This window comes from Brassica napus, chromosome A9, assembly GCF_020379485.1.
Source record: "Brassica napus cultivar Da-Ae chromosome A9, Da-Ae, whole genome shotgun sequence".
NCBI lineage: Eukaryota > Viridiplantae > Streptophyta > Magnoliopsida > Brassicales > Brassicaceae > Brassica > Brassica napus.
Window position 1 is genome coordinate 5,304,624 of NC_063442.1, and position 22,145 is coordinate 5,326,768.

Consider the following 22,145-nt stretch of genomic DNA (forward strand, 5'->3'; position numbering starts at 1 on the left):
ATTCAAAAAAATTAACTTACTTTATAGTAAGGAAAAATTAGATTTTTAATTCCAAATTTACAGTAAAAACATAACATTTTATAAAACTAAACAATTGACATAATAGTATAAAAATATAAAAAAAAAATTAAAATACTATCCGCGCGTAGCGCGGACAAGGACCTAGTTGTTTATAACTTAAGGCAAATTGGTGAATACTGAGAAATAAAAAAAGGCTTAAGTTTTGATACAAAAGAAAGCTTAATTTTTGGTTCATTTGTATGGATAATTCATCTTTGTGGGTTACTCTCTGATCTTCTTCTTCTTCTTCGTTCGTTTATTAAGCGAAATCACATTTGATCCATATGACACATCTTCTACTCGAAGAATAACCTTTCATCACCCAAAAAAGAACTCTCCTTTGGTTCCGTTTGCTTCTTCCTTCCTTAATTATCGTTTTTTCTTTTGTCTTCTTTCTCTTCTCTGGGTTGTCTCGGATCGTCGCATTTGATTTTTGGTATAACATTTGTATTGCGTGATTTTGCTTGTGATGTGTCTGAACGTTGTTGATTGATTTTCTTTCTTGTTGGTTAAATAAATCACTGGATTTGATCCTCTTTTGGTTTAGAAACCTCTCGTTGATTTGATGTACTCGATAAATGTTTTGGCTTTGTTAAATTTGAAAACTTTGATCCTCTTTGTACATAGTTTTAATCGTTTTGTGGTGTTTTTCATCTCTTTGCAGAAAAATAAAAAAAGAGAGAAAAATATAAAACTTTTTAAGTTTGTTGAGAGAGTTGTTCAAATGGGTGCGCCAAAGCAGAAGTGGACACCGGAGGAAGAAGCAGCCCTTAAAGCTGGTGTTCTTAAGCATGGCACTGGCAAGTGGCGTACTATTCTCTCCGATCCTCACTTTAGCTCAGTTCTCAAGTCTCGCTCTAATGTCGATCTCAAGGTACACCTAAAGAGTTCTGCTTTTCTTTGAGTTTTGTGATTGCGTGTTTGGGACTAGTCATGTGATAGTTCAATAGCGTAACAGGACAAGTGGAGAAACATAAGTGTGACTGCGTTGTGGGGTTCACGGAAGAAGGCTAAACTTGCTCATCAAATGGACCATTAGTCAAGGTAAACACATGAATACACAAACACTTTCATTACACTCTCAGCATTTTCAAGTGCTTACTCGGCTCTTGTTCTCTCACTTTCAGATAAAGCACAAGTACAGGTTCTCTACTAATTTCACTAGCGCAGGAGCAAGACACAAGTCTTCTCAACTCTGTATAGAAGAAGGAAACAACAACTCACCAAGACCCAAGGGGAATGGAGCTAACATTCTCACCAAGTCCAGAGCAGACGAAGAGGTATTTATGATAAAAGGCATGACAGCAAAAGAAGCTGCAGAAACCGCTGCAAGAGCAGTTGCAGAGGCAGAGTTTGCGATCACAGAGGCTGAAGAAGCAGCGAAAGAAGCAGACAAAGCTGAAGCCGAAGCTGAAGCTGCTCAGATATATGCAAAGGCAGCCGTGAAAGCTTTGAAGTTCAGGATCAGTAATCACACTTGGTAAAAACAGAAGCCATTATGGGAAAGCTCTATATAACAGAGCAATCCCTTATATATATAGTCAAACCATTAATGGTTTCTTATTTCAAAAGTTTAGGTTTTGAAATCATGTGATTATCTCATCACCTCCAGAGAACTCAAAAGCTTTCAATACCTATGTGTGCTCTCTCTTTTTTGGTCAGTAGTAAATCCTCAGTTTGATCATATGTAATGTTCTTAACTCTGAGATTCTGTAAAAAACTGAGTCTTTAGTTTCTGTTTGTAGATTGATCTGCTTATTTTCTGTTTTAATTCTTTCACATTATGTAATTAACTCATAAAACTGATAAAATACGGCTCTGAAAGAAGGTGAATCTCATTGCTTAAGAAGAAGAAAACCAATCAAAATCTAATATACAGAGCACAGGAAGACTGAGAAAAGATCAAGAGCTTGCAAAAGGGTTCTGTTTAGCTAGCTGACTTGGAGTGCTTAACAAGCCAATCAATCACTTGATCAATGTTGGTAGAGTTCTTGCAAGATATCATGAAGCAACAGACTTCTCTATCCGTAAACGACTTGAGCTCCCTATAGCAAAACAATGAAGAGAAAACATCATCATATCAGAATCTAGAAGCTAAAAAGGCCAAGGCCAAGCCTTATTGTTGTGTGTTTCTTCAGGTTTAAAAAAAGACTTACATCTCCTCGGTTAAGTCATCTTTAGACAAAGCTCCAGGCTTGTCTATTTTGTTACCAAGGACAAGAAGAGGGATACCACTAAGCGACGTCTTGCTCAACAAATCATGAAGCTCGCTTTTGGACACACCAAGGTTATCAGGATCAGCAGCATCAACCACATAGACAATGGCGGAAACAGAACGGCAGTAACGCTCCCACATGCTGCGGAACCGAGGTTGACCACCGAGATCCCATAGTTTGATGGTGACGCTTCCTTTTGTCACTTTCCTCATGTTGAAACCAACCGTAGGAATCATGTCTTCACTGTACCCACCGGTCTGAACAAAGAGGAAAGAGCATATCAATAGGGAGGTGAAAGACAAATATATATATATAGAAAGGAAAGGGTACGGACTTATTACAGCGACAACGTTAACAAGTGAAGTCTTTCCTGCGTTTTGAAGACCAATCAATGAAAGCTCCATCTCTTGCTTGAAGAAGAGGCTGCAACATCGTTCAACAAACAAACTCTAATTCAATATTTGTCTTTCATCTAATCTTAACTAATCAACTAATTAGACCCAACATGGATTCAAATAGGAACTACTAACCTGCGAAGCCAATTGAGAAAAGCATCCCACAAACCCATTTTTTTTTTATGATTCAGACAACTCAAAAGGTTCCGACAAAGACAGAGATTCGTAGACGACAGATCGGTCGGTCTGCTAGAAATTATCCTCCACGGATCTCTCTATAGGCTAAATGGAAGCTTCTCTCTCTCTTCTAGATTTTGTTGTTTTTGTCAACAACGAGTAGCCGGCTAGTTAAAATTAAAAGCCACGAAATCTGAACCGTTGAATCTGTGTAGGTCTGTGAGATTAACGGTTTGGATGTGATTTAGGGAGAAACTGAGCGAAATTCATGGAGCTGTGTTATTAGCCAATGAGAATAAAGATTCGATGGGACAGAGTAAAGTTCGGAAAAGAATAATTTGGATCGTTAAGAATGTGCAGGTCACGCTAAGGCGGCGCGTATTAATCACGATCCAGTGATTATAAGCGCCGTTTCAGCTCGTAATTTAGATGGGTTTTGTTATGTGGGTTATAGGTCTAAGAGCATATGATTATCGCTAAATTGGGTTTAAGAGTTTCTTAATTTTTTCTTTCTTTTGCTTTTTTTGGTCCAAAAAAATAAAAAAATAAATAAAAAAGAAACCAATCGTGAGCCGCCACGTGTCAGTGGGATCCGCGAATAGTACATGAAACCAACACAAGTCGATCCTTATTTGATCACTTTTGTTACCGCTTTTTTGCTGATTTGTGGAGCCACCACTATTTTTTTTTTGTAAAACCCCCTTAGAAACCAGCGATAAACATGGTCTTATACCCCAGTTCGGAAACTCGCTAGGCGTTCCTCCAGGAACGCTCGGGCTGGAACTAGCACTAAATAAAAATATCAAAATTTTGCGAGAATTAATCTGCGATTTATTTTTGGTTATATATGGCGTATTGGTAACAATTTCCTCGAAGTTCACTTGGTGTAGCAGTTAAGGTACGTTTTATCTACCTGGCAACCCGAGTTCGAACATGGTGATGGAATTTTTGTAGTTTTTTAGAAATAAATTAAATGAGGAGTAAATTTTTCATTTACTTAGCATCTTCTTCATTAGGTTTTCTGCAACAAAAATTCGATGGTTCTTCCAATTTTTACGAATTTTAGATCGATTTCTTTGTTTTTCTTGTTGTTTTCAAGTAAACTTCATGAATTGCACTAACTTGCCACGGTACTCAATCGTGCAGCTATTTTCTGGGCAATGACTCGCCAACTCGGCCGAGTTTTAGAAGAGGGTCTAATAGTAATTCATGTTCGGCTAAGATCAACCGATCAGCGATTAGCCGAGTTTTTGAACATGGGTAGTAATAGGTTATACAAGACGAATACGTCACGTCTAGAGGCCTAGATGGATTCTGATTGGGTTTTTGAATTTTATTTACAAATATAGTAATTGTAAACTATTAAAACCACTGAAACTATTATGTACGTAGTCAGGAAAATTCTCAAATTCAAACTGTATTTTTGTGAAAGAACTGTCTCGACCTGGTTCATCATCCATGAAACAAATGCCATGCTAGGAGTCTGTAGTAGTCTACAAACACATAACAACATGTGATATTTTTCTATATTGTATCCAAGATTCAAATTAGTAAAACGACCAAAAAACAAGTGTTATGTGAATGAGAATCTCAAAAACACTTTCATATGAGATGGATGTGTAATCTTTGTAATACACATTTGGGCCGAGCTCATATACACCAGGTCGCAAACCAGGAGTCTGGTTATATATATTTCTTACCTACATGCTTTATTATCATGTATAGTTTGATCTTTTTACCTTTTTAGCAAAAGGGAAAACAATAGAAAAAAAGAAAGAGTCAAATAAAAAACCCACAGAAAATGCCCCCAGATACGTTACTCTATAATCACTCTCCTTTCTTCAATTTAACAAACAAAAAGAAACAAAACTTTTAAGAACAATCTAGCCACAAGCTATCCTTACCTTACTAAGTAAGCCAAAACACACGAACAAGAAAAACATAACAATAATAAATAAAAATATAAGTAACATGATTTTCGATCATCAACTTCTCCACCATGACAAACATTGGAGTCCTATCTCAGCTCCTTTTAACAGCCGTGATTTCTCCGGTTCTAGCAGTTTCCAGTTTATCAAACGGTGGAGATCATGAGAGGTTTAAGAGACGTGATCCTCTTAACAGCTTTACGTATTACAACGGAAGTTTCGACGTTAGAGACAAACATTACTGGGCAGTGAGTCTCTCTTCCCATTTTTTTTTTTGAACTTAAAATCCTTCCCATTTTGTGACTAACATTTAGGTCGACATGAGAATTAACATGTTAATCCTTTTTTTTGTCGGCTGTATAATTATAAAGCAGCATGAATTTATGTTATGTTAACGTATAAATGTTTATTATAGTTTGTAATATCATAATTAACTAATATTAATTAACAAAACGTTAATATAATTTATATCAGGCTACGGCATTTACAGGAATACACGGTTACGCCGTCGCCGGAGTGTTGCTTATTGCCGGCGTATGTTTTGGACTTTACCTAGCTTTCTCCGACAAAAGAAGACGCGTTTCTTCCACGCGATGCCCATATCTGGACCGTTACTATCTTCCTCTCTTCTTACTTCTCCTCCTCTTCATGTTTCTCTCCATGTAAGCTTTTGCACATGCATGCATGTTTAATTTACTTACGTTGGATCAGCTAATTTAGTTTAATTACAATATCAATAATAAATAAATAAATAAATGTAAATAGGGCAGCGTCAGGGATAGTTATAGCAGCGAACCAGAGCTCGAAGAACAGAACAGAGGAGATGAAAGAGACAATAGACAAAGCAGGAGAGGATGTTGATAGAAACATACGTACAGTGATAACATCGCTAACGAGAATACAGTACTTGTTGCGTCCGTACGATCAGAAAACGACTCAGCTTCTTAATGTCACTAGCCATCGACTTAGAAAAGGATCTCTGCTTATTCAAAGCTTTGTTCACACTAACAGTCCCACCATTGATCTCGCCATCAACATCTCGTAACATTATAGCTTCTTCTCGTGTTTGTTTTTGATCTTCTCCGTTTCAAAGTCCAACATTGTTCTGCTCTTTTGTTTCTCAGGTATGTAACTCATCTTATGATTGCATCAACTAGCTTGTTTGTTCTGCTTCTGGCCTTTGGTAAGATCATTTAAGATTCACTAAAAGTTATGACAATAGGGGTTTAATGGATTTTTTTTTTTGTCTATCTCAGCTCCTATCTTGCTTCATTGGCATCCTGGATTCATTATGTAAGCAATCAAGATCGATTCAACAATTTTCTTGTTTAAGTTTGTAAGAAAAAAATATCATTCATGTTTTTCTATGTTGTTTTAATTTGTTCCTGAAAAGGGTGATATTCTTGTGTTGGATCTTAACCACTCTTTGTTGGGTTCTAACTGGCTTTGATTTCTTCCTTCACACGTAAGTTTAATCAAACCCTAAAAGAAGCATTCCAAGTTTGCTCCTAATTAACCCTTACTCCTCAATTCACACTCAATGCAGATTCGTAGAAGACGTTTGTTCAGCTTTCAGTGGTTTTGTACAAAACCCACAGAACAATACATTGTCAAGTCTTTCCCCTTGCATGGATCCTCTTCACGCTGATAAAACCCTAATAGAAGTCAGCTCAATGATCCGTAATTTCATCACCGAGGTAAAAAATCATCGATCAAAATATTGTAAGATATTAATCCTCTATTTCTTGATTTTGTATTTGTTTTTTTCTTTCAGTTAAACTTAAAAGTAGCAGATTCAATGCGGTCTTATTCATTGACTGGTCGGAGTAATACTGCATCGCTGATACCAAAATCTGGACTGGTATGTGATCCGTTTGCTGGACAACAGATTAACAGCTATACACCACAACGCTGCTCCAATGGAGCCATTCCAATAGGCGAGTTCCCAAAGGTAAAGCCCTTTAAATCCATTTATTTAGAAATATCTGATAATGGATCAGGTTTTGGGTAAATTGATCGGACTCTAATACCATATCTAGTTAGATATAGGATTACAACATAACACCAAACCAATTGACGATAAATTGATTGAACCATATTTGTTTATATATTACTTGGTATTCATTTCAATTTCCCATGTGCGACTTTGTTCCTCTTATGAACTTCGGTTTGGTTAGATTTATCTTTGTAAGACACAAGTGAACAAAATATCCTTTGCGTTCTTAGGTTCTTTCGAGATTCACATGCCACGACAAAGTTCCACCGGAAACCTGCAGAATTACTGGGAAGTTCATCCCGGAAGCAGCTTACCTAAGAGTCTATGCTTACAGCAACTCAGCTCAAGGGATGCTAGACATATTGCCGTCTCTTCAAAACCTAACACAATGCCTTTACATGAAAGACACGTTATCGAGCATCGTCTCTAACCAGTGTAAACCCTTTAGGGCTTCCATGTATCGGCTTTGGGCATCGATGCTTGCTCTCTCTCTTGTCATGAAGGTTATGGTGTTGCTCTTCCTCGCTAAAGCTTTCCAAGAGAAAGGAAAGAGTTTTGCTTGGTTTTCGATTTATCCAACTTCTTCTGGAGAAACACGACAAGTGAATATATAGAGTGGTGACTGGTGAGTGTGTATATGCATTGATTTTGTTTTGTATTTACTAATTTTGTTTAATAGTACTTAAAGAATTGTATGCAGGACACAAAATGTATCAAATTTGCATGTAATAAGTGTGACTCAACAAGTATTTGTCATACCATACGTTTTTTCATTTGTTTCCATTGAAGACGAGACAAGTTTAATTTTGTCTAGTTGAATCTACAAACAATTAACGCAAGAGAAGAAAGGTGGAGAACCAATGGCATTAATTAATTAATTAGTGGAAACTCTCGAGTGGTTTTATTAATGGTTAAAGTATGTTGCAAGTAGAATTGCTAGACACAGTAAATGGCATGCATCTACCAAAAGTATGTTTAATGGGAGGTTCTTATTATTAACGTGATTCTTTCTTTTTTTGGATCAATATTGGTAACGTGATACTTATTGGTCACATTCCAACGGTTGAGACATGTTAAAATAATGATTTTACCATCGCATTCAAACAATTAAAATACAGGTTGATGATTGATTATACATGACATGAGAGAATACTTCTGAACAGATTACAAGAGATGTAAATAAATATCAATCATTATGTGACTTTGAGGAGTGTGTTTCTATGACGAAGAAGAAGAAGAAGAAGAAGAAGAAGAAGAAGAAGAAGAAGAAGAAGAAGAAGAAGAAGAAGAAGAAGAAGAAGAAGAAGAAGAAGAAGAAGAAGAAGAAGAAGAAGAAGAAGAAGAAGAAGAAGAAGAAGAAGAAGAAGAAGAAGAAGAAGAAGAAGAAAGAAATGATTTTCATGTGGATCGTCTATTCCTGTGAAACCGGAAGGAGAAATGATTTTCATGAAGGTATAGCTCAATTTAGAAGATCAAACAAGCTGGGTTAAGTTGAAAAAAGATGCAGATGCTACCTTTGATTTCGCCAGCGCGTGCACGCTTGTATAAGCCCTTTGGGTCTCTAGCTTCACAAACATGGAGTGGCACATCCATATAGGGTTAAAAAGGAAGAGAACCAAAACAAAGGAAGACGTTAAACATATAGGGTTAAGTGTCCATGCTGTTGAGTACTCTGCGTTATTGCAAAACCTCAATAAATCTCCTTCTGGTAACAATGCACGACAAGCAGCTCGTTCCTTCCGGTAAGGAGATATGAGACTAGCAATACATATTATTCCAGCGTCTGCAAACAACTTAGCAACTTCACCAACTCTTCTAACGTTTTCAGCTCGATCTTCTGCTTTGAAACTAAGATCGCTGTTTAAACCATGTCGTACGTTGTCACCATCAAGAATATATGAGAGCTTTCCACGATTGTACAAAGCTCGGCTAAGAGCACACGCCATACTACTTTTCCCTGAAAAAAAAAAGATATGAAAAAACTCAAGAAGACACCTCACACTACAAGAAAATAAAAAAAAATTCTATCCATCGGAAAGTCGTTTGAAAATGGCTTTTCCTACGAATTTCCCGACAAATACGTTTCTTCATATTTATCTTGCAGGAAAAACAATCCATCGAAAATTTGTAAGGAAACATCGAAGCTTTTCCAAAACCCTACAAATTCCGTCAGAAATTTCTTTGTTTTTCTTTGTAATGTTAAGCTACACTTAAGAGAGAGATCAATCAAACTAAGAAGCAAGCAAACCGGAACCACTTAAGCCAGTAATCCAGATGACACAGCCCTTTTGCTTAATCAGTTCTTGTCTGTCGGGTTTAATGATATATGGGACTAGAATGCCAGACGATATTTTTTTGCGTTCGGTTGGTTTGCTGCGTTTCACCTAGTTAGGTAATTTAATATTAGATGCATTTAGTGATATGTTTGTCGATGCTAAGACTTTGTAACGTTCTGAGATTAAGTCAAACCAAATAACATAAGAAACATATCTGAACTTTATGATTATTACCGGCATAATCAGAGGACCGTGATGAACTCGAGTCATCTGTCGCCATGATCGGGCGGTTAAAGCTTATTCTACGTTGACTTTGCCCGCCAAACTTCAAACCTCTACTAACGACGTGCTCCGAGCTCCGGGAATCATGCAACGTTATTCTCAAATTATGCCCCTCAGATGACCGGAGCGATTCAGAATCTCCGAACGCCAGCCAAACATAATACCCTCCTACACACCTCGTCACCGCCGCATTATCCATATCTCAAAAAAGTAAAGCAAACACTCTCAAGAAGCAATAAAAGTTCGTGAATTCAAAGATTTATTTGGACATGCTCAATGGTGACTCTGGAGCATGTTTCCCTCCAGCTTATAAACTATATAAATCGATGTTTTGTTTAATGGCTCGTGGAAACCATGGTGAGCGCGAGTGTTAACGACGCATGCCCTTTGGAGTGTGACTGGCACGTTACGACATAATTGGCTTTGTCGGATTATTCACCTAATCCAATATCCAGAGATTGTCCAAATGTGTGTTTTGCGAGTTTATGCTTTATTGGTTAAGGGATAAGCGTTATCAATTGATATCAAACAAACGAGTATAATTCCTACCAAAAAAAAAACAAACGAGTATAATTAAGTATGGATTTATTCGTTAAATTAAATATATAAATGGATCTTCTATTTTTATACTATTGTAGATGCAGACAAATGAAACCCAAGAAAAAAAAAAGTAGAATTGTATAGGAAAAATTATTTTTTTAGAACAAAAAAATAATAACTATGTCCCTTTATACTAATTTCATATACTTTATGTTTTATTAGTCTAATTATTTTTAAAATGGAAATAATACCCTTAAAGTTGTAATTTGTTTGTTTTTTTGTTTTTTATAAAAAAAATATTTTTAAAAAAAATATGAAAGTGAATATTTCCAAATATTTTGTTTCCATATTTTTGGGAACTGATTTCTTATCCGTAGAATACAACTAATCTGTAGAAATCGATTTCTACAAGTTTTTAGAATTATAGTAATATGTAGATTTTGATTTTTATATGTTTTAGATTTACAGTAAATCTGTAGAAGTCAGTTTTTACATGTTGTAGATTTATATTAATGTGTAAATTTTGATTTCTAAAGATTTTAGATCGGTAGGTTAAGCGCGGAATATGTATTCTAAATATTTTTAAAATACTCTTATTTACGTAGATCACGTATTCTAAACATTGTAGATTCAATGAAAAAAATAGATTTTGTTTTCTACTTAGTAGAATGCCATTTCTACTTTATTTAGAACATAATCTAAAATTTATGATTTAAATATTTTTAGAACTGAAAAAATACCACTAAGTTCATATTGGTATTTTATCAAAAGTTACAATTTTCCAATTTTATTTTTGATTTGTAAAACTAGTTATTAAATTTATTTTCAAAAATATTAAAGGGTGTTATGGGCAAAAATGATACAAAATAGATATTAATCTAAAAGAACATAGTTATCATTTTTTTGCTCTAAAAAAACAATTTTCCCTTGTATATTCTTTTTCTTTTTGTCAACAGTAGAATTGTAGATTCAATTTAAAGAAAAAAATGATTTCAAATTTGATATAATGATATGTGAGGATGATGAGATAATGACATCTGCTTCAGTAAAAAAAAGAAATGTACCAAGAATTGCTTAGTGAAAAATAACAAAACCAAACATATCCCAAAAAGAAAGAATTATCCGACAATTTTCACTGCGGACCTATTTATTCCAAGATAGTAAAACGAAAACTCTCGGGGGTCCTCTGCCGTAGAATTGAACAAATGAGAGAATACGACAAAAGGTTCGGAGACTTCTTCAAGGCTTGAGAACAAGAGAAAGACCGAACCTTGGATGCTTGTCTAACGCCTTAGTGTCAATCTCACTGGAAACGGTCACTAACGATTTGGGAACAACCTCGTGCTGAAGCAAAGCACCGAGTTTGCCATTGTTGTTGAGCTTAGCTTTCACTGTAGTCGTATGATCAATCGCATATAACCCACCAACCGTTATCGTGTTTTCATTGGTCGAGAACTTCCTGTAAACCTCACCAACTGCTGCGCTTCTCTTGGATTCGTCAAGGTGGTGAAGGTAAGACGCTTTGATTGAGTCTCCTTTGTCTCCCCTGTAAAGATATCAGATCAGTGCCACACAAAGACTACTAATTTACTTTTATCTGAGATATTGAGATTCTTCTTACAATATAATGGAAGCGCATGCATCTGGTTTGGTCACACTGATTCCAGCGTTGTACTTGGTGAAAGTCTTGGAGGACGTGTCGTATCCAGCTTCAGCGCCAAATGAGATGACTGGTGTGCCTAGAGTAGCTGTTATGTCGATCAATGGGTTTTGCTTCAAAGCTGCAGCAGCGGTAACAGTTGCGTGGTCGTGGAAGTATTGAATCTCGAGCTATTTCAAAAGTTGATGGGGTTAATCTCAAATCACTGTAAAGAAAACATCGTGACTTCATACGAAAAGGGTTCTAAGTTTTCAACCTTGCCAGAGCTGTTGTCAGGGACTTTGAAGGAGGCAATGGCTTTGGTCGATGGGAGAATCTCGGTGAATGTGACTGTCGTCAAAATCTACCAAAGCAAAAACCATATTAGGAGTGTGAAACACATTGCTAACGGATGCGTTTGGCTTAAAATGAGACTTACAGTAGAATCAGTGTCGATTTTGACATCGAAGACAGCATTCTTGTACTTGTATTGGGAGGTAACATCAGCAGCATGCACTCCTCCTTTCTTCAGAGCAGTCGACGTAAGGGCCTAAACAATAACGCAGAGACAATTAAAGAACATAAAGGCTAATCCATTCATGGAGGTTAAGCTGCTAGATAAGTTTTCCAAAAATCAAAAATGTCAAAGCAACAAAAATGCTATTAGCTAGCCCTGCGACTTTGCCCCGAACCGAACCAGCACATTTTCAGTTTTCGGTTCGGTTATGTTTTCGAGATCGGTTTGGTTCGGTACGAATTTAAAAAATAATTCGGTTTTCGGTTCGGTTTTTGTTTTTGTTTTTTTTTTGAGAAAACCGAAAATAACCAAAATTAACCGTAAATAACCGAAAATCCGAACCGAAAATAACCGAATTTAACCGAAAAATCCAAACTTTTTAAAAAACCTATACCGAAATTAACCAAAAATCATAAAAATCGGTTATTTTCGGAAGTTTAGGTGAAAACCGAAAATAACCAAAAACCGAACCGAACCGAAATTTTATTCGGTTACTTTCGGAAATGGTTTTTAAAATTTCGGTTAACCGAAAACCGACGGTTCGGTTTGGGAAAACCGAAGTCGCAGGGCTACTATTAGCTAACCGGTCGTGTCACACACGCAATAACTCACATCTAAGAGGATATTGTACAATGAATCATACAGCAGAATCCTTCATGGTATAGCTTTTGTATCCAAACTCAAAATACTCTCTCATAATCCTTGATACAGTTACCAGTGATCTAATCCATAACTAATGGAATTGGTTTTAAGATCGATCAGAACGTTAATGATGCGACACTCGTTGATAGTCAATATACACTACAACGCATCGAAATCGAAATCGAAAAACGAACGAGAATCTGAGAATAGTATAGATGCAATATCGATACGATACGTACCACGCCGGAGGCACTGTATGTGGAGATGCTGAATTTCTGATCGGTGTTGTAGTCTCTCGTCAACAGATCTAAACACAAAATCAACAACGGAATCAGCTTAAACACAGGTTAAATCAATTCGAAATTGATAGAGGAGGAGGCGTACGATGAGGTTACCTTTGGCTTTCTTGCCGATATCTGCGAATAGACCTGGACCTTTGCTCATGGTTTTGATCGGAGATGCAGAGAGATCGGCGAAGAGATTTGGAGGAGAAGCGGTGAAGATAGAGAGAGAGAGCAATACGACTTTCACGAAATAAATAACTAATATTCTTTACTGTAAAAATAACAGCCTGTGGCTTTCTTTAATGACAACCCACTCACAGCCGTTCACGTGGCGAAGGGAAAAGAAGACGCCTTGTGGGGATTTTAATCACGTCCCGACCCTTGGTTTCGACGCTAGGCGATGACAATTTATTTCCTTTTATGTTATTTTCATTTTTTAGCAAACTTCGGCCTAGTGTCTATTGGGCTTTTTTAACTACTAAACTAAGGGCTTCCTGTAATGCGATGTGATAGCATAAGTCCCCATCAAATTAACAACACCTGTTACGCTTTAGCCCCAAGATCACTCAGCCCACTAACATATTTTTCGTAAAATAAAAAATACTATCAGAGCCAGGTTTCGATCCTGGGACCTGTGGGTTATGGGCCCACCACGCTTCCGCTGCGCCACTCTGATTCAGTTTGCTTAGTGTGTATTTTAAATGTACATTAATGAAAGTTATACTTCCTTCTGCCTTGTCATTGCTGATGGGGTTTGTTGTTTAGGCAGGTCTTACCAATTGATCACTAACTTAACTTCTCTTTTTATAATTGTTAAATATGCGAATATTCATAAGACTGTTTCTATTTACATTCCAGAATAAATCGCATACAAAATTTCCCAATACTCTTCAACAAAAACGACAGCTTTTAGATTGGTTGAAGTGGTTTTGGCAGTTGAGTTGACTAAGTAGACAAAGCTCTTATTAGCAACGATGACCCCACTTTATAATGCAACAAGACGAAGACTAAGAGCCAGTACTCCATTTTCTTTTTATTTATTATCCTCAACGAAGCCCAATTGTTAGTGACCACTGCCTAGTGGATAAGTTTCACACACACACAATATATAATAACTCATATAAGTTAATCCCTAATATACAGAGTCTAATATACATGCATGAAGCATGATGCACCTCTTGAGAATATCGAGTGCGTTAGTATTTTTATTTTTTGGTAAAATGTTAAGATGAGTGTGTTAGTATTATTCGTAAAATATATATATATATAAGAAAAAAAGCTATAAGAAAGTTGTAACCAATAGAAGTTTAGGATCAACAAAACATAGATAGTGTTGACGTTGGTGCAAAGAACTGTCATCGTCGTGTAGTCTGAGCCTAAAGTCGCGTACCGACTTTAACTATCCAGCCAAAAAATCCAACCATTACTATTACGCCACGTTGGCCTCCAGAAGAATCTAGACGTCTTTAACTAATCAGAGAACATACCAGATAAGCAACGGCAAATGCCACCACATTTCACAAAACGTAAAAAGAGATTATACTCCGAGTGGCAAAAGCTTCATCTTTTTTCTTTTTTTTTCTAAAAATACAATTCCGAAGATATGGCACACCATTTAAAGAACAATTGTCTTCCTAAAGCCCTTTTTCAAAAAAAAAAAAAAACAATTGTCTTCCTAATTTCATTTCTGATTGTATTTTTACATTATACGATTTATAGGATCGATGGTTATTGGTTATGAGTATATGACAACTAGTCTGGTCACTCCAAAGGGTAATTATACATACATTGCTGAATAGTAATCTTTTACTACAGTTCAACATAATACTATTCTAAGAAATTTCCCAATAAGTTTGGCGATTTCTAACTAAAAACAATGCATGGACTTGGTATTAATATTCCAAAATGAATGACAATTATATTATACTAGAAAATAAAATAAAGGAATTTAATGGATTGAAGAAAGCAAGAGCAGCACCACTTGATCACTCATAGCCCACGTTCCCACTCTCAATCCCCAAATTCTAAAGATTTCTATAACAAAAATATATATAAATCAAACCAGCTCTGAAAACATACACAAGACACAAACACAAGACGTGCTCACAAGACATCACACACTTCACTCTTTCCTCTTCTCCTTTAGATACCTCAAGTCACATCTCATAATTCATAACCATATATATATGGCTCTCGAGACTCTCAACTCTCCTACTTCCGCCACCGCCACCGCTCGGCCTTTTCTCCGGTATCGTGAAGAAATGGAGCCGGAGAATCTCGAGCAGTGGGCTAAAAGAAAACGTACCAAACGTCAACGTTTTGATCACAACCAAGAAAAGACTCCTTCCGAAGAAGAGTATCTAGCTCTTTGTCTCCTCATGCTCGCTCGTGGCTCCACTGTACAATCTCTTCCTCCGCCGTCTCTCCCGTCATCGGATCACCGTGGCTACAAGTGTACGGTCTGTGGAAAGTCCTTTTCCTCTTACCAAGCCTTAGGTGGACACAAGACCAGCCACCGGAAACCGGTGAATAACACTGACGTTCCTAGTAACCAAGAGCCGTTTAATAATACTCACAGAAACAGTAACGGCGGTTCCGTTGTTATTAATGGTAACGGTGTTAGTCAGAGCGGAAAGACTCATACATGTTCTATATGTTTCAAGTCGTTTTCGTCTGGTCAAGCCTTAGGTGGACACAAACGATGTCACTATGACGGTGGTAATAACGGTAACGGCAGTAGCAGCAACAGCGTTGAAGTCATCGGGGGTAGTGACGTCAGCGATGTAGACGATGAAAGATCATCGGAACAGAGCGGTATAGGCGGCCACCGTGGATTTGACTTAAATTTACCGGCTGATCAAGTCACGGTGGTGATTTCTTAACGTTGACTCCGGTTGAAAAAAAGTCAACTTTCAAGAATGGGGATAGTGGACGCAAGACTAAAGGGCCGGCCGTTTCTTACCAGCTGCTTCAGCTTGACTGACTCTGTAATGAAAATGATTGGAGTGGACTTGCACAATTGCAGACTTGCAGTTGCATTATTATGATTTTTAAAGAGAAATATTTATTTGTTGTTGGATTTGTTTATAGATAGAGGAAACAATTGGGATACTTCAATATTTTTCTTTAGAAAATAATAGAGGGATGGATGATTGGATCGTACACGTTATTTATTTAGTGGACTGTTCTGTAATACTGAATTTTTATTTATTTATTTTCCGTAGACTATACTTCATTTGATTCCGCAAGCAAAGGAGAGCCATTTAAATTCTGTTACTCACAGCTCCAAGTGATCTGTTTTCACACTAAATCTATTAATAATAGTCAATAAATACCTGTCACAAATTCATATTTTTTAATGAGATTTGCAATGTCTCTTTTTTTTTTCTTTTGGGTCAAAGATTTGCAATGTTTCTATAGCACTTATAAATTCAAGATTTGGAACAGTCTCTGACTTGATTTTGGTTTTATTGAACATGTAAAATCCTCACTAGTTTGGTAACAATAATCAAAATTCAATCCACAGATAAACCCGAAAATACGTTTTATAACAAACCTAACCAGCATTAATGTATTTGAGTTCTAATAATTAAGTTTTTCAAATCCAAATTATAAGTTATAAATAATAAATAATATATATGTATATTAAAATAATAAACGAAAAACTATATTCAGCAGAACTATACAAGATTACCCATTTGTGTGACACAATACGACGACATGAATATCTAATTCTCTTCGGGAACAATCAATATGTCTAGCGCCGGTAGACAGATCTTCAGAGATTATTCGGTTGAGTCTCGGTCCGCCGAATATCCGGGTCAACAAATTTTTACTTGTACAAGATGGTAAATTAGCAAACTTTGTGGGTCGTCATTTTGTTCACGAAAAGGGTCTTCCACCCACCTGAGTATTCAATTATAAACCCATTTACGGTTGAAATAGTCCTGCTTAATAGGCCCGTATGATTGTTTATTGGGACTTTACGTGAATGCAGCCTGCGTGAATAGCCCACGATTGAAAAGGAGAAATGTATACATATTTCGTTCGATCCTAACATGTGACTCGATCAGATGATTGAGAGTAATATTGTGCGAAAAGTTTAATATATGTTTAATCCTGAGGAGAAATAATATAAAGCAAAGTTGTTATAGGGTAGTAAAATTGATAATTACAAGAGCTTTGACCGTAATGATTCGAACATGTTACCCACACACGGAGGTGAATCAGCAAATATGCATGCATGCGATCTTGTTTGTCTTTGAGAATCTGCCTCTCCCATGTGCTTTCTCATAACTATGTTATCTTGGTTTACTTATTAATTCGTGTTATACTACAAGACATAGATCAGGATTAAACGATATTAACCATGAAAGTTGGTGGTGTGAAAAAAAAAAAAAGTTGGTTGGTGTAAATGTTTTCTTCATATGAAATATTGTTTTGCCAGAAATCAAGAAACTCGATCATCTCTATTAGATATCTCTTACCGCACATATATTGATATATGTGATCTGCGTCTGTCTTTTTCCAACTATATCTATCTTTCATTATTAGTTTAGTACCTAAAATGTCGCTATTCAAATTGGCAAAAATCAACATTAAGGAAATAAACTACTACTGACTTGGTATACATTTGTTGAATTTTTTTTATACAAAGCACATGATATGTACTAATGTACAGTCTTTAAAGTCCATTGACTAAAACAGTTGGAAGTAATCATCAGCGTTTCCCTAACCGACCAAACTCTTAACGATGCCTTATCTTTGTCCATAATCATGTGCCCCCCCCCCCCCCCCCCTCCCCCCCTTTGATCAAAAAAAAAAATCATGTGACCCTCATTTTTGATGTGCTCTCCTTTTATTTCAATGAACTTGTTTTTTTTTTTAAATGAAGCTCCTATTTTTTTTTTGTCAATTCAATGCCTTTATATTTTAAAACAATTCGAGATCTAGCCGGTAATGTAATTATGGAAGAAAAAATAATATATCGTGCATAATGATATACAAACACATTTTATAAGCAAATAAACATGCTCTACCTTTTTTCTTTAATCGCAATATAAAACATGTATAGGTTTAATCTAAGTACGTTGCCTTACAAACTAGGGTGATGGCTGTCAGATTCTTTATATATAGGAAGATAAACAATTCTTTTTACAATTTTAAATTATATATCTTATAAAGTTTGTGAAGCACATTCATGCGGATGCGCCGGAGGGTGACGTGGTACAAGTCCATGTTTAAAATATCAAGTATGATGTTTGTCTAGAAACATATATTTAATTGACATTGGATCCTTTAGGATTTCAGTGTTTGGGGTATGTAGAAAGAACCAAAAGGAAGAGGAAAGCTAAACAGTTTGGTGTAGACATAGTTTTACGTAGTTACTTGGTATTTTATGGTAGAGCATATATTATGGCGTGAAAAAGTAATGTTGCGTGCGGTCCCCGTTTGTCCACTAGGGCAAAAGACGGGTTCACTTGTTAACTATCGGCCTATCATCTATTAAAGAGATCAAATCAATTTTTATTTTCTAAAATATATAATAGTGGAAAGGTATAAATAGTGTTTGTCTCTTAGTTTTTGGTCAAAAATGAAAGACGAGTTACTATTATCCTCATAAATTCATGTTTACTTTGACCCAAAAACATTGGTTTACTTGGTCAACACATCAAACCAAACTAGTTGTCATAAATCCATGAATGACTATATTCATTAGAAATATTATCTTTCGAGTCAGAATGTGGATATTGATAAAGGATGCAGAGAACAGTTTTACTTGTCAGATTTAGCGTGACTGAGTTTATAAATATACACTCATTAAAATCGTAGCTACTTCCTACTACTACACTTTTAAAGTCTTAAAAGTTAAAACCATTGGTTTCAGTTTGTATCCATTAGAGCATGTTTATAGGCAATTCTTAACTCGTGCCTTAGGTTAATTAATCATTAAAAAAGAAGAAAACACGGAGTAAAAGAAAGGGACGTCCCTTAATTAAGCGTTTGAAGGCACGTTCTTTAGTGCGACGTGTCACAACCGTATTGGGCAGAGGAACGGTGAAGTCGTTCCCGTTTCTTTCTCTCTTCTCTTTCTCTCTTTCTCTTCTCGGTTGCTCCGCAAAGGCGACGCAAATGGCGAATTTTTTCGCCGTCTCGATCTTCGCCGTCAACGTCTACTGGGGTTTCTCTCGTCGATGATGGAAACGGCGTTTGCTCTCTCACCGTGCTCTCCTCAAGGAAACGACGATTCCTCTCCCTCTCGGTGGCTCTCGTCGAGGAAAGAAGACGGTGAACTCTCAATCGGTGGCTATCTCTCTCTCCTGGTGGCTCTCTGATACGGCGATTGTCTCTGAAGGGAATCGAAAGGTAGCGTCTCTTTGATTCTTTCAACTATGCATGTTTTGATTCTTGTTTGATTCATCATTTGTTTTCTGTGTTTGTGTCGCTTCAGAGAAGGATCAAGACGCATGATCCAGGACTGAGCTAGAGGCGTGAAGTGGGCAGAAAACCTGTATTTTAGGCAGACAAAACCGCAAATCGCAAAGGTACTTTAGCTTTGATCTTTCTAATTGTGTAAACGTTTCTCTTTGCTCTGATGAAGTGGATTGCGAATGTGAATGTGATTTTAATTATAGTTTGGAATGTGATTGTGATTTCCACTTTAGAGGATTACATATAATTCGTTGTAATGGTTTTGATTTGTTTTTGTTTTTGTTTTGTCTTGAGGTTGTTTGACCAAGATGCTTGATCCAGTTGGTGAGACATAAACGAAGAAGCCAACCATCGTTCATACAGGTAAATCACTCTCTTTACTCTGCGCAATTGGATGAAGTAGTAGTTAGGAATGTATTAACTCGTGCGTCAGTGTTTGGTTAGGTAATAAATTGTTGTTTACCGTGGTTAGATAGAAATTAGGTAATGGTTGGCATAGGTAATAAATAATTTTTATGGTTAGATAGAAATGAATGGATTACATTGATGAAATTGTGGATAAATGTCTAATCGTTCTTCTCTTCAATGCGTTGAAGCTTTTCTTCAATGCGCTGAAGCTGCCCTTCCCACTTTCTCATCTATTAAAGTCTGTCATTCTCCTCTGTCTTTGATACATTTTCACCGTGTTCTTCTCTTTCCACTTGCTCATCTCTCTAATTATCTTTCTCTCTTCCTTGTGCTTGCTTCCCAAATGGATTCTTCTCCATTTTCTAAATTTGTTGACTTACTTAATAGCCAACAAACCATTTCGTTTGTTAACCTTGAAGAAACTGTCTCACAAGCTTCATCCCAAGCTGTTGGAAACGAAGATGGTGGTGAGACTGGTACTCGCGCAAAGACACGGCGGAAGTGGACGACTGCGGATGATATTGTCCTCATTAGCGCATGGCTTAACACAAGCAAAGATGCCGTGGTTAGCAATGAGCAAAAATCAAGCACTTTCTGGTCAAGAGTAGCAGCTTATTACTCGGCAAGTCGTCAAGATGGTGAGGGCGAGAGGGGAGTCCTGCATTGCAAGCAACGTTGGCACAAGATCAATGATCTTGTGTGCAAATTCTGTGGCGCCTACGCAGCTGCAACCAGGGAGAAGACCAGCGGTCAAAATGAGAATGATGTGCTAAAATTAGCACATCAAATATTCTACACGAACCATAAGACCAAATTCTGCCTCGAATATGCTTGGAAAGAGCTGAAGAACGACCAGAAGTGGTGTGAGGCAGTGTCTGCTAAAAACGAAGGAAATGCTAAGAAAAGAAAGCCTGGAGACGGTGGAGACTCTTCAAGCTATCAACCAACTGACATGAAGCGTCCAGAAGGTGTAAAAGCGTCAAAGGCCCGTGGTAAGCAGTCAGTGGCTGAGGAGAAAGCGATGAAGGAGTTTGAGACCATGTGGTCTATAAGAGACCAAGATCTCACCCGGAAAGAACGCATGTCTAAGATGAGACTACTGGATAGTCTGATCGCCAAGAAAGAACCTCTTGTTGAGTATGAAGAAGAGATCAAGAAGAAGCTGGCTAAAGAGTTGTTCTTGTCTTAGTTTAAGTTTCTTTGGTCGGGTATCTTGAAGTTAATGTTCCTTGTTCTGTTCTCTTTAATTTCCATGTTCTTTTCTGTTTAATTTCCATGTTCTGTTCTCTTTAAAATGTTTCTTGTAATTTGGCTTTCATGAAGTTTTATGATATAAAAGTTGCTTCAAGTTTAAAATGGCTTTCATGAAGTTAAAGGTTTCATATTTTGTTGAGGTTGATGCTTCTATACATGTTAATAGTTACGGGTTTTTTGTTCTTGCAGGCTCCGTAGATTTGGAGCAAAGAAGACAGAGGTCACGGGTTTGTTGTAAAAGACAGACGTCACATGTGTTGTTTCAGTAGTCACGGGTGTAGAAGACAGAGGTCACGGGTTTGTTGTTTTGTCAGGGTTTTGTTGTTGCTTTGTGGTCACGCTTTTGTTGTTGCTGGTCACGGTTTTTAGGTTGGTTTTGTTGTCACGAGATGTTGTCACGGGTGTTGTTCTTGTTGTTGTTGACATGTTATAAATTGGTTTGGAGTTTTAACATTTGCATCACAGCATTCTCTCCATTCTCGTTTCTATCTCTTCTCACCATTTTCGTATAAATTCTATCTCTTCTCACCATTTTCTCCATTGTCATTCAAACCAAAACACAAACCAAAACTCAAACCATCTTGTAATAATCTCATGGCATCTTCATCTCAAGACACGTATGGTCATGAAGAAGCTTTCGAGGATAACGAGGATGGTTTTGATGAAGCTTTCGATCAATATTTTGATCAACGTTTCGATCAAGCATTTGAAAATGTGTGTTCGACTTATGGTCATCAAGGAACGCAAAAAAAACAAGAAAGAAACGAGAATTTATTGAAAGAAACCGTGAAGAAGGTCATCAACGATTATGGAATGATTATTTCAGTGACACTCCAACATATCCTCAACATCTATTCCGACGCCGATTTAGAATGAACAGGCCATTGTTCATGCGGATTGTTGATCGCCTCTCCAATGAAGTTCAATTCTTTCGTCAAAAGCAAGACGTTACCGGAAGAAATGGTCTCTCCCCACTTCAAAAGTGCACAGCAGCTATTCGTGTGTTGGCATATGGTTCTGCGCTCGATGCGGTCGACGAATACCTCCGGCTCGGTGCAACCACTGCTCGGTTATGTGTGGAAAACTTTGTGGAAGCAAT

General features: G+C 36.9%; 7 protein-coding genes across 8 annotated transcripts; 4 read left to right on the forward strand and 3 right to left on the reverse strand.

Moving 5' to 3' along the window:
• Nucleotides 1-197: 197 nt before the first annotated feature.
• LOC111213405 (telomere repeat-binding factor 2-like) lies at nucleotides 198-1,818 on the forward strand. The gene is made up of 4 exons (XM_022715157.2): nucleotides 198-496; nucleotides 725-934; nucleotides 1,019-1,096; nucleotides 1,188-1,818. Exons 2-4 carry the CDS (start codon nucleotides 785-787, stop codon nucleotides 1,542-1,544), a joined length of 585 nt encoding a protein of 194 aa, XP_022570878.1. The 5' UTR covers nucleotides 198-496; nucleotides 725-784; the 3' UTR covers nucleotides 1,545-1,818.
• Nucleotides 1,819-1,879: 61 nt separating this feature from the next.
• LOC111213404 (ADP-ribosylation factor-like protein 8b) lies at nucleotides 1,880-2,987 on the reverse strand. 2 transcript variants are annotated; one of them, XM_022715155.2, is made up of 4 exons: nucleotides 2,807-2,987; nucleotides 2,618-2,699; nucleotides 2,217-2,533; nucleotides 1,880-2,105 (listed from the first exon to the last, which is right to left on the reverse strand). In XM_022715155.2, exons 1-4 carry the CDS (start codon nucleotides 2,842-2,844, stop codon nucleotides 1,988-1,990), a joined length of 555 nt encoding a protein of 184 aa, XP_022570876.1. In that variant the 5' UTR covers nucleotides 2,845-2,987; the 3' UTR covers nucleotides 1,880-1,987. The 2 variants fall into 2 exon arrangements, with proteins under 2 accessions (XP_022570876.1, XP_022570877.1); XM_022715156.2 differs by having other exon boundaries at nucleotides 2,611-2,699; nucleotides 2,807-2,949.
• Nucleotides 2,988-3,154: 167 nt separating this feature from the next.
• On the forward strand, nucleotides 3,155-7,547 carry LOC111208890. Its single transcript, XM_022708521.2, has 9 exons — nucleotides 3,155-5,024; nucleotides 5,251-5,438; nucleotides 5,542-5,817; nucleotides 5,901-5,959; nucleotides 6,033-6,069; nucleotides 6,170-6,241; nucleotides 6,323-6,473; nucleotides 6,551-6,727; nucleotides 7,003-7,547. The coding sequence occupies exons 1-9, from the start codon at nucleotides 4,848-4,850 to the stop codon at nucleotides 7,384-7,386; spliced, it is 1,521 nt and encodes a 506-aa protein (XP_022564242.1). The 5' UTR covers nucleotides 3,155-4,847; the 3' UTR covers nucleotides 7,387-7,547.
• A 616-nt stretch (nucleotides 7,548-8,163) lies between these two features.
• LOC125577763 (adenylyl-sulfate kinase 4, chloroplastic-like) lies at nucleotides 8,164-9,775 on the reverse strand. The gene has a single exon (XM_048739518.1). It carries the CDS (start codon nucleotides 8,716-8,718, stop codon nucleotides 8,245-8,247), a length of 474 nt encoding a protein of 157 aa, XP_048595475.1. The 5' UTR covers nucleotides 8,719-9,775; the 3' UTR covers nucleotides 8,164-8,244.
• A 1,334-nt stretch (nucleotides 9,776-11,109) lies between these two features.
• LOC106441232 (mitochondrial outer membrane protein porin 2-like) lies at nucleotides 11,110-13,112 on the reverse strand. The gene is given in 6 exon segments (NM_001315594.1): nucleotides 11,110-11,416; nucleotides 11,492-11,700; nucleotides 11,787-11,873; nucleotides 11,949-12,059; nucleotides 12,908-12,975; nucleotides 13,064-13,112. Coding segments are annotated over 6 exon segments (831 nt in total).
• Nucleotides 13,113-14,805: 1,693 nt separating this feature from the next.
• LOC106444816 (zinc finger protein AZF1-like) lies at nucleotides 14,806-16,177 on the forward strand. Its single transcript, XM_048739519.1, has one exon. The coding sequence runs from the start codon at nucleotides 15,139-15,141 to the stop codon at nucleotides 15,832-15,834; it is 696 nt and encodes a 231-aa protein (XP_048595476.1). The 5' UTR covers nucleotides 14,806-15,138; the 3' UTR covers nucleotides 15,835-16,177.
• A 3,769-nt stretch (nucleotides 16,178-19,946) lies between these two features.
• LOC106442924 (glutathione S-transferase T3-like) lies at nucleotides 19,947-20,981 on the forward strand. The gene has a single exon (XM_013884546.2). The coding sequence runs from the start codon at nucleotides 19,947-19,949 to the stop codon at nucleotides 20,979-20,981; it is 1,035 nt and encodes a 344-aa protein (XP_013740000.2).
• The last annotated feature ends 1,164 nt before the right edge of the window (nucleotides 20,982-22,145 follow it).